Here is a 15,613-nt window from a genome sequence, read left to right on the forward strand (position 1 = left end):
GAGATCACAGAGGGAGCAGGGTGAGATCATATTGCGAAGAGAAATTAAGAAGCTGGTGTTCACTGGAGGCACCTTCTCACAGGCAAAGCCAAGCTTTCCTGCTGGCCCCTCAGAACTCAAACCCACTCGTTGTGGAAACCCACTCCCGCGTCTGCAAGCCCCTCTGTGGCGTAGCTGAACACTGACGGGACCCCAATGACCACCTGCTTTCGTGTGAGACATTCCTTGGAATTCAACTCAAGATACAACATCTGATTCCCAGGAACCACTTCAATGTCTTGACAACAGATGTGAAACATGCAGTTAAAATGGAGAATGTCACCATTCTAATATATGTACGACCGAGGAGGCCAACTGTGGCGTTTTTGATCAGATCCCTGGTTTTAATCAGCTTTTCTCTGCAAAGGTGAGCTCCTCGGCCATCCCCAAACACCGGGGACAGGCTGTGCTGCCCAGGAGCGGGCTCTGCCAGCGCACGGGCCCGGGTTCAAAGGCCCTGGGGCGGGGGGCGGGGGCTCCCTTGCCCCGTGTGCCCAGGGGGGGCTTCCTGGCCTCCTGAGGCTGCTGTGAGGGGCAGTGGGAGCCGAAGGGAGCAGGGGGGCCTTTGCTTCTAAAGGAGGCCACCCAAACATTTTCATGGCTCAATTCTTCACTTTCATTTTCTAAATCAAGAACTTTTGCTAAAGGACTTTGTGAATGATAAGCCACTTATGTTATCAAGCATGTATTTAAATCAGCTCCACCCGTCATTAAGGACAGGCCATAGTTAATCTAAACACATAATTTGGAAAACAGATGTGTATATACATACCGCATAATTCACTCCTGTCTTGGTTTTGTAGAAATTTCACATCGTACTCTTGGTGAGTGTAAGTTTCTCTTACACTGGAGGATGATGATAAAATTAAGATGACTAACACCATCCTGAGCGCCCAAGGCAGTGCCCCCTGGCCTCACTGTCCCCTCTCTCGCCGGGGCCGGCCCGTCAGCTCCAGCAGCGGGCTCAGACGCAGCCACAGGCCACCAGAGACACCAGTGCTGCTGGGATTCGGTCAACTGGGGAGAAGCTGGTAGAGCAGGAACACGTGTTGGGAAGTTCTCCCTACAAGGCTTTTACGACCTTAATATACCAAGCAACTGGGGGCCTGTTGCAGAACCAGGAGAGCGGATTAAAACCGAATGAGCCCCAAGAGGGCGGCGGCTGTGGGCCCCTGACGGTGGTGCAGCCTGCGAGGCAGAGTTCGTGGCCCAGGCCGTGGACACCTTACCGCCCCACTGCCGTGCTCCTTTCTAAAGTGGGGCAGGGGGGCAGCAGCGTCCTGCACACAGTGGGTGTGCAAGTATCTGCTGAACGAACAGAAATATTCTAACGGGAAACGGACACCAGGCAGTTTGAAAAAAGCATCTGAAAAAGGAAAAATATCTATTTTTAAAAACCAGTTCAGGCTAAAAGAACTTTTCCATTGGGTGGCCTCTGGTTACTATTAATACCAGCGTCTGAGTTTGCAGAAGCTGCCTGGTGTCGGGGGTCTCCTCCGGCATGGTGACAGGGTCTCAGACAGGTACGTGACAAAGTCTACAAGCAACCAGATCCATACTTTTTGAATGGACCTCCCGTTCAGATACTTCTCTCCAGAGATGTTCTGAAAATGCGTCTCTGAATGATCTTCGACCATCGCTCCTGGTGAGACATGCCCCCTAAGTTGGTGGACGGGTATCCATCAGGCCCCCATCCCGACTGGGGCCGAACCTCACCCTTAAGTGAGGTGACAGGAAGGGGTGCTTCACGGTAGTCATCAGTGCAATGGGCGAGTCCAAATCACCCACGTGAAAATTCCAGAGTGCCTATTTCCAGTTTTAAAATGACAACTGTGATTCTTGGGGGGGAAGGCACTGGGAAAATGCCAAACCCGTGCTTTGCATAAATTAAGAGAAAAAGTACAAGAAATCAAAGCAGAAGTAATTCTACAGGCAGAATATCTTAGAAACTAGACTTAGTTCCGACTGCGTTTGTATTTCTAACGAGGGGGGAGGACGTGGTGAATTACCTTCAAATACTTGTTCAGGCTTTACCCACGTTGTAAACACAGGATGAGGAATACCTAAAGCATCGTTGCAGGGCAGCAGCTTGCTCATCTGCTTGAGTCGCTTCCCAGGCACCGCTGGAGTGTGGTGTGGCCCTTCTCTTGGAAACCACGCCCCCCGTGTCCCCATCCCTGGGGGGCTCCCTCGGGGGCCCCCCTGCCCTCCCACTACCGGGCCTGTGGTTTGATTCTCCTAAGTAACATCCTGGCCTGGAGCTTCTAGCAATCTTCAATCCATTCTTCAAACCCCATGGAAGAGGTTTCTTGCCCAGATTTGAATCTGGTCATGCCCATTCCCTGCGTGAACCTGCCCACCATGTGGCATGGTGCCCCTCCACACGCAGGGAGTGGCAATGAGCACATCAGGCTGATGGCCGGGCCTCCCGCTACGGGGAATGTGAGGGCGTGTGCTGGAATCTGCAAGGATTTGAAGAGAAACTGGAAACGTAGGTTTTTATCAGAAATCTCACATGCTTTAGAACACTGGCTCAGCTTTGAAATTCTGGCTATGTGAAATCAGCCCTAGGAAAAGCACCTGGCTGCCTCTCTCCGGCTCAATAAATCCAAATGTTCTGAACAAGAAAAGCCCTCGAGTGGGGTCTGGTGTGGATGTTCCAGCAGGGTGTGGCCCACAGAGAACACGGGTCTGGTAGACAGGGCCTTGCTTCCTCTACCACCCCGACTTCAAGGTCACAGAAAAGCTCACTGCTCTAACGACAAGTTTAAGAGTCCTCGTGTTGTCCACATGACCTCGGCTCGAGCTTAAGATTACGAAAATAAGTCGCAAACAGCGTTAACAGGTGTGTAAGCCCATGCCTGTCCACTTTCCCCCGGGGGTGGGGGAGGGGCAGTTTCTTCCCTAACTATTCCACCCGTGGTGTATATTCTGTTTTCTGCATCACACGTGGGTTTCAGGCATCATGAAACTTATTAAAACAGGTAAAAGCCACAGGGGAAATATTTTTAAACAAAACAGTTTGGTGAGTTTAAAAAAGTAATATTCTGTCCTTTCACATTTTAACTCAGAGGCTCCATATTCTAGCTGGACAGCTGGACCTCGAGGTTCAGAACCAACACCTCTTGGCTCCTTTCAGCCAGAAGGCTGGGCTGGATGTATGCAGGCAAGCGGCCATGCGGGAGGCTGTCTCGGGATCCGGCAGGTCGAGGACTGGGACAGGCACGCCTGGTATCCGTGCTATGTGCACTCCCCGGCCTGACCTTGAACAAAAGTCACAGGCACCGTGCCTTCCGATCATGAGCAACGTCAAGCGGACAGGTGCGTCACCAGCAACAGGTGTGTCTGCACTTGCACGCTCTACCTAAAATAAAAACGCCTGTGAAAGGAACCAACGCAGAACTTCAAGCGTTACCTCCTTCTGCTGCCGCTCCAGCTCCTTCATTCGGATCTCTCGAGCCTCGGCGCGGGCTGCCCGCTTCGCAGCGAGCCTCGCCTCCGCCTGAAACAGATGGGAGATTTCATGAGAAGACAGACCAGGGGCTTGTTTCGGGCGAACAGTGAGGCTGTTAGTAAGAGACTTTGTTCGGGGCTTAATAAAGATACACTAACATATCACAGACTCATGTGAGTTAAAGGTCATCAGGAATGACAGCAGCAGTGGTCAGAGTAATAAGGATTGCTACTGTTTATGGGGCCCTTACTAAATGCCAAGCAGGCACAGGTTTGTTTGTTTTTTTTAAGATTTTATTTATTTATTTGAGAGAGAGAGCAAGACAGAGTACAAGCGGGGGGGAGGGGCAGAGGGAGAGGGAGAAGCAGACTCCCCAGTGATCAGGGAGCCCGACATGGGGTGATCCCGGGACCCTGAGACCATGACCTGAGCGGAAGGCAGACGCTTCACCAACTGAGCCACGCAGGCGCCCCTAAGTGGGCACAGTTCTAAGGACTTTATATATATTGTGCCATATACCCCTTGCAACAGCCCTATTAGGTAGATATTATTACCATCCCCAGTTTATAGAGGCGGGAACTATGGCACAGAGAGGGTACGTAACTTGACCAAGGTCACACAGCCTGTAAGTGGCACGGCTGGGCAGTGTGCCCTCCTCCGGAGCTACAATAGACTACTGCACGGGGCAAAGCATTAGAGCTGGGCAGGACCACAGGCCACTGGCTCAACCCCTCCCTTTTACAGAGCAGGAAGCTGAGGCCCGTCCCAGGGCACAGGGCTGAGACTCCGACGCTGTTTTCCAGAACTCCTGTCTAGTCACCGCTCAGGACGCCCTGCTGCCCTCAGCTCCCCGCTCAAACACCTGCAGTGCTGGGAAGCTCGTCTTTCCTCGAGACAAGTAAGACCAGAGCAGGACGGTCAGTGAGTCCTAGCTCTTAGAAGCATTACATTAAAACAAAACAAAACAAACCATCTCCATGCAACGCTTTATCAACTTGGATAGCTATTTAGCCAAACTGTACCGAAGACCACTTAAAATGTTGGACCAGGGCTGACCCACGCCCTTCAACCTGCCACTCAAACACTGCTTCCCGCTTCACAGATCCCCTGTCTATTCACTATTTCAGCCGACACAGCACACGGCTCAGTGAGGACCTGGTGCAGGTGTACCCGGATTCGGGTTTTCCGGAGTCAAGCAAATGCCACCTTCTTTCCACTGTTTTTTTTTGGGGAATGAATACACTTGTCATTCTTCCACCGACAGTTCTGTAGATACGGTTTCAGGTGTTAAAGCAGGGCCGTGAGAGGTGTGGCCAGTGGTCCAGCAAGCAGGAGGTGGCCCAAGTGTCATCGTCCAGCTTCTCCCACAGGACCAGGCTCACATCGGGGCGGCGGGGCCTGGGGTCAAGGACGTCCATGTCCCCCACGCCATACTTGTACTGACTTACAAATTTATCTTCTGTCCAAATTCGAATCTAGGGTGAAAACTGACCGTAGCTGATCTGTCAGAGGTTGGCTGGTGTGTGGCCTTATAAGGAATTTCTTCTGTAACTTGGTTCATTTGTGTGGTTCCTTTATCAACCCAAGCCCAGGTCCCTCAAGTTGGGGGCGGGGTGGGGGGGGGTCAAATATCACAACTGCCTCAGAACAGTGATACCTCGGTGCCATTTTCAATTTTCTAAACCATGTTACACTGTGTGAAGGACCACTCGGGGTCTATAAAAAGATCCAGCAAAGCTCACGGGGAGGGGAAGGGAAGGTTTGACATCTGGCCATGATGAGATGCTATGGCCCCATGGCCGGGCCAGCAAGAGGACTAGGTTCACCCTGAGTGCAGCCTGCCTCCCTGCCTTCCTGCGGGCAGGCCTGGGCTCCCTGCCTGTTGGCTCTGGGGCTGTGTCTAAGCCAGTACACACCAGGCCACCATAGCCTCCAGCTTGGGACGGGCGGGGATGGGGGGGGGAAGGAGGAGGGCGAAGGCCGGGGTGGAGCGGGAATGTGAGAAACAGGAAAGGGAACAGAAGAAGGGAGGGCTGCCAGGGGGACACAGGCAGAGAAGAGTGGGGCAGGCCCTATTCTCAGGGGGTCCCCAAGACTCCTGCCCTGATGCACTTGCTCCACATAATCCTCTCCCCTTGAGTGTGGGCAACCCTGTGACTGGGTTACGTCGCATGGCAGAGAGAATCGCAAAAATAATTAAGGTCCCTCGTTAGCTGACTTAATCAAAAGATAGATTATCCTGGGTGGGCCTCACCTAATCAGGCGAGGCCTTTAAAAGAGGGTCTGGAAGTCAGACAGACTCTCCTGCCGGCCTGGAGAGAGCAGGCCGGCCTGTGTGAAAGGGCCACGTGAGGGGCCACATGACAAGGACCAGCCGGTGGGCCATAAGAGCCGCGAGCGACCCCGGTAGACAGCCAATGGGAAAACGGGACCTTGGCTTTGCAACAATAAGGAGCTGAATTCTGCCCATGACCCTGTGAGCTCTAGAGGACCTCAGGCTCCAGAAAGGACCACAGCCTGTGCGACCCTGAGCAGAGGAGCCAGTAAGCTGTGCCCAGAACTGTGACCAGAGAGCCTAATATGATAAATGTGTGCTGTTTTAGGTTTCTGGATACTTGGGATATTTGTTACACAGCAAGAGATAATAAGGAGGCGGGGTCGGCTCTCACAGGGCTAGTGTCTCTGAGCTGCGGAGAATCTGAGCACGTATACACCCATCCCGTCCCACCCTACTTTCGTCTAGCTCTGCTTGGGATTGGGCCAAAGAGCCCTCAAGAGACCACCTACGTGAACATGCAGTCCGTGACCCCTGGCGCAACCTCCCCACCAGATGGGCAGGCCTCCAAAATAACATCCCATCAGACCACATAGACTACATCCCAGCTACCCCTGTGGGCCTCCCTGCACTCAGGAAAAGGCTCCCGTCATGGCCCGCCCACTCCTGTGGTCCTCATGTCCAACCCAGGAAGTCTGTCCTGGCTAAGAGGACAACAGCGCCAACAGACTAAACCCCACCAGCTCCCAATTTGAGGGACCCGCGCTTGGGATGATAAAAAGGAACCATGTGAATGAACCAAGTCATAGAGTAAATTCCTTATGAGGACGCATCAGCCAGCCTCAAAGACACATCGACTGTAGTCAATCGACCTCAGATTAGAATTCAGAAAGGGGAGAAATTTCTAATTTAGTACAATTTCAAATCCTTGCAATCGCTGCCTTATGAAACACCTTCCTCTTTTAGGATTCACATGGGACTCATAGGCAGGAAGCAAGATGCCCGTGATACGGGAAGTAGTAACAATCATGCTCACTTCTGGGAATCTGGCAAATTAAAAACCAACAGACATAGGGGCCAACATTTAAACCGGTCCAAAACCTCTGCACACCCAACTTTGTGAGCACAAGACTAGACCAGCATCATAAGCCTGGCCCTGGGCTGAGATGCCTGAATGAAAAACTAGAGAGTTTTGACAACACAATTCACCCTAAAACAATGATATTGTCAAGAACACCAAGGAGCCTGACCCAGAGCCTAAGAGACAGTGATCACCCAAACGATCCTTGCAAAATCACCAGAAAAAAATCTGTATGATCAAGTCATTAAATGAACAAAAACTACAAAACAGCTCTGGTCCACCACAGTGAGAAGCAAACACGAATTCATTCCCCTGCAGCATTTCGTGGAAGGCCCAGCCCTGCCCTCCCACCGCCCCAGGCCAGGTAAAGGCTCTTGGCCTCCCTGTGCCTCAGGCCAATGCTTCTGTGTACCGGACAAACCCATCACCACCCGCCACTTTCGTGAAATACAAACTCACATTCTTGAGGTCACAGCCATCTCAGTTTGTAGGAGAGTTTCCAAAAGCTTACTTTCACTTCTGTACTTAGCTGGTGGGGACTGCAGCTCTTGGTTATCACCAGCCCAGGCCCACCCAACCTTGCCACACCTTCAGACATGGCCAGGGAAGGACCTGCAGACCGCAGTGTGGGTCCCCAGTCTCCGGAGGAGAGAGCCAGGGCTGGGGAGTATAGTGATGGGGGGGGATGTGGGACAAGGTGGAGAAGCCTGAGGGCCTGGGGTACAGACCCTAGCTCTCAGCCCCTGTATCTGGAGGCTTATCCTGAAGGAATGTGAAGCCACTGGAGGGTTTTACAAAGGGACACAGTGGGGTCGACCTCTGAGAACTACCGTTCTGGCTGAAATGTGGGGAACGAGAAGAGGCTGAGGGAGGCTGTACGGAATCCCGGAAGCGAGCCCGTGAATGTGAACAGGTGGGATGAAGCAAAGTGGGGCAGCCAGAGGGCACTGGAGGGGTGCCGGGAGCCCAAGGTCCTGAGGAGTGCCCATGTGCTCAGCAGCCAGAGAACCCTGGTGAAGAATCCCCACGCACCACATCCACACGCTTGTGATGCGCACGGTGCTGCCCCAAACCTGGACGTGCCGAGCATCCAGCCTGCTGACCCCAGCACGCCTCCAGGGCCTGTGTGGGTCTCAGAGTCGGGGTGTACTGCTACCTCGATACCCCCAAACTCCCAAACTCAAGGGAGATGACAACGGTCCATCGAAGCTGAAAGGACGGAAGGGACGGAGAAAAGGAAAGGGGTGGGTTTGCGGAATTTAGGACAGAAAGTACAAATGGCACAAGGGTTCAGAAAAGCAAGCTTGGAAAAGAAGACGGCGCACCCCTGCCAGTGAGCGGTCTGCTCCATCATTCTCCAGCCCCCGTGGCGCTCCTTGGCCGCTCCCCTGAGCGACCTGCGACCAAGCTCGTTCTGTGACCTCAGGGCAGCTGCTGGGACGGCAGCAGGGCAAGCTGGCTGGGCCCCTCCTCCCGGGTCCTGGGCGGCCCTCTTCCCTTCCTACAAGAGCCAGCAGGAGAGGGGCGCCAAGCCTTCAGCGTCTGCCCTCACCGGCTCCAGAGAAGGCACAGCTCTGGGCCCCAAGCCTCCTCCCCACCGCGTTTTTGTTGAGAACACACTAAAATATTTAAGACTGAAATAGTATCATCTCCATCAGATTTGCCTTCTGAGAACTAGGGGGAGTGGGGTGGGGGGTCCAAAGGGCTGTAAGCTGACAACTGCTGGGCCTTTCTGTCACAGTGTGCCCCCCCCCAGAGGATCTGCACACTGGGGATGAGTTAGAGATGCAGAATTGCCCCCAGCCCCCCCATCAGAACCTCTGGGGTGGGGCCCAGCCATCTGGGCTTCAACATGCTCCTAGTGTGGGGGGGCAACACTTGCTCAAGTGTGGGGACCTCTGTCTTCTGTTATCCCATCTATGTTTGGATATGTTTGACATTTTTCATAATAAATAGCAAAATTTTAAAAGGAAGGGAGAAAGGGAGAGGCAGGCAGAGAGACAAAGAGAGAGAAAGGAAGGAAAGGAAGGAGCCCCCAAACCAAAACCATGCTCAGGGCTGCTAGAAGGTGGCCGAGGGTGTTGCTGGAAACTCCTGCAGGGCTGCCGCTGCCCCAGCCCCCCTGCTGCTCCCCCTGCCACTCCCCCTGCCGCCCCCACCCCCCAGCAGACCCCTCCAGGGTCCAGGGAGGAGCTGATCCAGCCAGGCTCCTGGCCAGAATGCAGTGTCCTCTCCCCTGACGGGCCAGCCACGTCCTTCCCCCAGGGACCCCCTGCCCTGGCCTGGAACCCCACAAATGGAGCTTCAGAGACGCTGGGCTTTAAAGCAAGGTGCCCGCTGACAATGGAAACAGTCGGGAAGAGAAGCCTCCACTCATCATCACCACAGGTGCCCTGGAATAATTCTAAAAAGCAGAACCCTTGACTCCCCAGTGCCTCTGTTATAATTTATTGTACCGCAGACAGACAGACAGGACAGCTCTCCGACGCGGGGGCGTCGTGTGCGCTTCGAGAGCTGCTACAGACACACACAGCAGCACAGGCCTGACCCCTGGGGCCTCCTCACAAGCGGCTCACACAGCCCGGCTCTCCCAGCGGGGTCTCCAGAGGCACCGAGGCCCCCAGCCTGGGGTTGGCCGCAGAGGTGCACAGGTGGCCGGGGGCGGGGGGGGACATGTCTCCCCCACAAGCCCCGTCCCCGCAGCACAGGCCTGACCGGGCCGGGGAATGAGGTGAACCAACCGGGCGGCAAGCGGGAGTCCTTTAGTGGGGTCACTACGTTCTGCCCACAGCCTCAATGAACTCCGGTTCCAGAGCGGGTTCCACGCGAGCAGGACACGGGAGGCGGCAGTGGGAGGAACAACCAGAACGGGCCAGGACTCCTGCTCGAGCCCCGGACGGTCCACAGTATGACAGTCGTCCCAGGGTGCTGGCTGGAGCTCAGGGACCGCCCCGCTCGGCTGGGGACTGAGGCTGAGGAGAACTACAAGGAGGAGAAAGGCCCTCTGCATGCCCTGCCGCCCCGGCCAACCTTACCTGCACTCCCGCCGGCTGGTGGAGATTCTGCCCGTGGGACGGGTCGCTGCCCAGCCTGGGGCAGCCACACACCAGCCCCGATACCTTGTCCCCCAATCCCGAGGACATTCTGGGGGCTCAAAGAGCTCTAAGGGTGTCTATATCCTTCTTATAGCTCCTACCCGTTTAACTACCTGGAGGACCCCATGGGATGATGTTCAAAGAGCAGCAAGGTGATAAACACTGGCGGAACGGGAGTCCTGGAGCAGGATCTGCTGCTGTGGGAGGAAGACTCGGTCACTTCCTGGAGAGCCTCGTGCTGCCTCACGGCAGCCTGGCTCCGTGCGTACGTGTCCTCAGCTTCAACGCTTTCCTGGGAGTCCAGCAGAGCGTGGAATTCTATATCCCAAGACCGCGCATCCTGCGGCCACAGAAAATGTTCTCACTCTCCCTGCAACTCTGCAGCTGCTCCCAGGGGTTCCAGAACTCTACGTGGGAGCTGGATCCTGTTTGGGTTTACAAGCTGCGACTCGGGGGTGATTCTTTTTTTTTTTTTTAAAGATTTTATTTATTTATTTATTTGAGAGAGAGAGAGAGAGAGAGAGAGAAACAGCACGAGAGGGGAGAGGGTCAGAGGGAGAAGCAGGCTCCCCGCTGAGCCGGGAGCCCGATGTGGGACTCGATCCCAGGACCCTGGGATCATGACCTGAGCCGAAGGCAGTCGCTTAACCAACTGAGACACCCAGGCGCCCTCGGGGGTGATTCTTGAGAAACGGGACTGAGATGCGCTTCTGTCCCTTCCTCCAGGGGGCTAAGAGGCTTCTCTCCCCGACTGTCTGCATCTCCTGGGGGCTGGAAGGGCACCATGACGAGGGCTCCGGAAGCAAGCTCTCACGACTACGATGTAGAGCCCCGGGCAGGCTCACGCACACTGCTGACGTGCCGCCCACGGTGGGCCACGCTCTGTGACCGTGCGCACTGCTGTTCTAGAACAGGCGTTCGGGAAGAGACTGTCCCCACCCATTAAGAACACCACTGGGGTCCCTGGAGAGAGGGCTGGGCCGTGGCCACACCTCAGGGACCCCAGTGACTGCCACCTCTTTGTTCTGTTTGCTCAGACGTAACATGGGAATGAGCCACATGCGATCTGTTGGCTGTAGAGCATTCTAGAATTAGGAGGAAGCTTTGGTATTGATTGTACACATTCATTTTGGCCTTCGGGTTTTAGAATCAAGCAGAACTGAGAAACCGGACTTCTCTCCAGGCCGCATAATCTAACCAGAGCTCATCAGCTCTCAGGGAAAGGTTCGCTCCTGGGAAGGTAATAGGAATCTCATGCGGCTGAAGCCTGAAGCTATGACAAAGAACCAATTTTGTTTGGAAACAAGCAGAGCCTTCTGTCCATGTGAGATTCTGCCCCGGGACGACAAAGGCTCATGGCTCCCGCCAGGGCAGGCTGGAAGCCTCGGAATCGCTGAAGCCCGCATACACGGGCCCATGTGAAAGCGCCTCATAACGCGCTGCCCATTTCCCACCTGCAGTGGACGGCTGTGCAGAGTAACGACGAGGCTGACAGAGTCCCTTCCCAGAGTGGCCTTCGCTACAGGAAGTGGCAACAGCCAGCTTGTTTTCTGGGTAAATCCCTAATCCCTTGTGTGCGGCAGATTCTCAAGATGGGCTGCTCTTCAAAGCAACCGAGTGGAACGAGGGACATGTTCTCCCGCAGGGCCATGAACAGGGAAGGGAGCGTGCTCACTAGGCAGCTCACACACAGCGACTGGTGCTGCCTCTGTACCCCGCACCCCCCACCCCGTGGCCCTCGGCCGCCATGTGCACTTCATGCCAGTCTCAAAAGACATGCTCATCTTTCCCAAACCCTTACTTACACGATTACTGTCCATTCCCCCAGTGAGGGGACGTACGCTTTATGGCCATGCCTGTAAGTACAATCACCATGGAGGGGAAGATGCTTTGGGATTGCATTTGTTGATGGGGGTAGGGCCAACTCGTTAGAGGGCATTTTGGAAATGTGGGGGGCATTGTGAGGCTGTCATGATGACTGGAAGCAGGCACGGATAGCATTTAAGGGGCAGGACACGGCAGGCCAAGCATCCTGCATTCAGACAGGCCTGCACATTGAAGAACTTTCCCACTGACTATTCAGACGGAGAGAAAAAAACCGCCTTATAATTTTCAGATCTACAAACTGATTCCGACTTACGCATAAAATCAAAATACGATTTGCACAGTTTTAACATACACTGGATGTTCCAGGAATGCAATCAGCATTAAAATTGAGGGAAGATGACTTGGCTCTGTTCAGAACTTTCTCAAGAGTTAGTGACCACTTAGGAATGTCAAGTCACCAACAGCAACAGAACGTGTGGTGTCTGAGTCTCAGCACCACACACTTACAACTATCCGTGTTTGCGGCTATGGCTCGGGACACACGTTTGCACACCCACGACTGCTCCCCTGGTCTTCTGGCACACTGGGGCTGGAGCGTTTCTCTATCGAAATCCACTTTCTGTTACTGAGATTTACCTTTATTTTATTTCTTTGCAATGCAACAGTTGAAATATTACATTGACTTGACGTTGTGTGTACCAGCAGATTTTACCACGTACGAATTCCATTCCAGGTTAGCAACGAGGATGTTAAAAACTTGTTATAAAAAGGGGGCACTGGGTCCGACTGGGTTGAGAACCATAGCTTCAAAAGTGCAGAGTGGAACAGGGGAGCTGAGCCTCTCCACGGCTCGGCCGCGGTCCAAACAGCCCAGCCACAGGTTAAGGGCACGGGGCTGGGGGCTGCTGTGTGAGCACAAACTAAACATGACACGCTTTGTCCATTTTACTTGAAGGTTTGGAAAACAGAAAGTTAAAGACTAAAATTTAGGGGCACCTAGGTGGCTCAGTCGGCTGAGCGTCCAACTCTTGATTTCGGCTCAGGTCATGATCTCAGGGTTGCGGGATCGAGCCCTGTGTCTGGCTCTGTGTTGGGGGGGGTGGAGTCTGCTTGGGATTCTTTCCCTCTGCCCCCACCCCGCCCCGCTCACTCTCAATCTCTCTCTCTCAAATAAATAAATAAATAAATAAATATTTTTTGTTTTAAAAGACTAAGGTTTAACTAGTTATCTAAAACACCACGTTTCCATCAAAACCAACTCTACTGAGTTCTGGAGTAGACTGTAAAATTACCAAAGAATTTTATGATAAAACACCAGCCTTCAGAGAGGCCTTTACCTTGCAAGGCCTGGGCCATGGGCCTCCAGGAGCCCAGATCAGGGCACGTGGTAGAAAAGCCCAGAGCATCCAGGACCGCCTCTCTGCAGGCTGGGCCACAGGGCTCGGGGTCTCTGCATGCGGAGACCACCCAGAGAGGGGCCTCAACACCCAGCCTCTGGTTCTGCTCTACTGTTTACCAGTCACATGGGCTCTGACAAACTACATCACCTTTTTTGTTGTTGTTGTTGGTGGTATTAATCATACAGTATTTATTTATTTACATCCTATTTCATTTTATCTTATTTCCACGGTAATTAACATACCATATTATATTAGTTTCAGGTATACAATATAGAGATTCAACAGCTCCATACATTACTCAGTGTTCATCATGGTACGTGAGCTCCTTCATCCCCATCACTTACTCCCCCCCTCCAGCCCCCTCCCCTCTGGTGACTATCAGTGTGTTCTCTATTGTTAACAGTCTGTTTTTTGTAAACTGCATCACTTTTGGACATTACCCCTCATCACAGGGAATGGGGGAACCAGGCTATGTGATCTCTGGGAGCTTCCTTTACTTCTAAAATGCTATGTCTGTACACCAGGGGTGAATTGTTTCTACAGTGAGACTGTCAGTTCTGTTTCCCCGTTTTGCTACTAGAGATCTCCTGACTTTGCCTTCTGAATAATGAACTTCTTAAAAGCACCCCACATACCAAAATAACAAACTGGTATGATTCAGGAACAATATTATTCATGTTACTTTATAGAAAGCAATGACTAGTAACATTCACCCAAACTTTACAAAGTAACATTTACCCAGCAAAACTTCCCAACACAATCTTCAGTTTAGCAACTACTCATACTGATGCGGATGAATAAACAGTTGCACAGTATCCACCACGGGAATACATTTCTCCTCTTGCTGTTAACACAAGAGGAGAGAGATATTTTTCTGAGCTGAGAGAAGGTTCACATTTCCTTCAATAGCCTCAATGTGCTGGAAAGACAAAGGAAAGCATGACAGCCACAAATAACTATGCGTGACTGACAGGTGAGAGCAGCTTGGCCCTCCAGGTGACAGGTGCCCTCCAGCCAACGCATCTGGGCTCCACTCCTTTCACCTCAACCTGCTCTACAGATGGTCTTCCCTGCAAACTCCACATTTTAAGGTGTCACAAAACACTGACATTGTTCCTTCTCAGAATAAGGCTGGACACTCTGGTAGCACCAGGGCTTTCCTCCATCCGGCAGCGCACAACTATTTATAACCTTCCCTCTATTCGAGCGATACTTCTGGAACCAGCCAGGAGGGAAACAGAGGCTGCATCACTTCTTTTTCTTTCTTTCTTTCTTTTTTTTTTTTTAAAGATTTTATTTATCTATGAGAAAGACAGAGATAGTGAGAGAGGGCATGAGTGGGGGAGTGGGAGAGGGAGAAGCAGGCTCCCCGGAGCAGGGAGCTGGATGAGGGGCTCGATCCCAGGACCCTGGGACCATGACCGGAGCTGAAGGCAGACACTTAACCAACTGAGCCACCCAGGCGCCCCCAGAGGCCATCATTTCAATTCTCAGTGAGCTTCTCCGTCTGGGTGGGGTGGGGTGGAGCCACACAACACCCAGTAAGGAGGCTCCTGGGGTATGCTGACACATATAACAGTTACAAAGTTAGGGCAGTGTGAAAATAGAAAAACAGAAATTTCTGTGGCTCTTTCATTTTTACTCTTTTCCTTATTTAGAAAAATAAAGTCCACTGAAAGTTCTTTTGTCTGGGGTGCCTGCGTGGCTTAGTCGGTTAAACGTCTGTCTTCCCAGGGTGGGGTCCTGGGATGGAGCCCCTGTAGGGCTCCCTGCTGTGCTGGGAGTCTGCTTCTCCCTCTGCCCCTCCCCCCTGCTTGGGCTCTCGCTTGCTCGCTTGCTCTCCCTCAAATGAATAAATAAACAATCTTCTTTTTTAAAAGGCTTATTTATTTGAGAGAGTGAGAGAGTGAGAGAGTGAGAGAGAGAGAGAGAGCACAAGTGGGGGGAGGAGCAGAGAGAGAGGGAGAAGCAGACTCCCCACTGAGCAGGGAGCCCGATGCAGGGCTCGATCCCATTATGACCTGAGTGGAAGGCAGACGCTTAACCGACTGAGCCACCCAGGCGGCCCAGTAAAAAAATCTTAAAAAAAAAAAAAAAAAAAAAGTAAAGTTCTTTTGTCTAAAAACTACCAGAGAGAAAGGAAATGTCTGATAAAATGAAGATATCTCACTGTACATTCGGGGGCAAGGCCATGTGTCCTAAGAGGCTGCCTCTAGCAAGAAATGCTTCCGCCCCACACTGGGGATGTGAAACCCCAGGGGCTGCAGAGAGAAGCTCACAGCAGTAGCTGCTGGCCAGACCCTCCGTGAAGGACTGTATACAGTGGTGACAGGTATCAGCACCAGCTCTGAGTCAGCAGGCCTGGGCCTGAGCTGGCTCTACCCGCCTGCTAGCTGGGTGCACTTGGGAAAGTCCCCTGACCGTTCTGAGCCTCAGTTTCCC

At 52.9% G+C, this 15,613-nt stretch overlaps 1 protein-coding gene across 32 annotated transcripts in view; it reads right to left on the reverse strand.

Annotated features, from left to right (window-relative positions):
- LRRFIP1 (LRR binding FLII interacting protein 1) overlaps positions 1-15,613 on the reverse strand; it is a 132,128-nt gene that overhangs the window by 61,270 nt on the left and 55,245 nt on the right. For all 32 annotated transcript variants that reach the window (XM_081813316.1, XM_081813315.1, XM_081813317.1 and 29 more), the window contains exon 2: positions 3,455-3,541. In XM_081813316.1, coding sequence (XP_081669442.1) covers positions 3,455-3,541 — 87 coding nt within the window. The remainder of the gene's footprint in view (positions 1-3,454; positions 3,542-15,613) is intronic.

The sequence above is a fragment of the Leptonychotes weddellii genome, chromosome 3 (genome assembly GCF_054177405.1).
Source record: "Leptonychotes weddellii isolate Sample4059 chromosome 3, ASM5417740v2, whole genome shotgun sequence".
NCBI classification, from domain to species: domain Eukaryota; kingdom Metazoa; phylum Chordata; class Mammalia; order Carnivora; family Phocidae; genus Leptonychotes; species Leptonychotes weddellii.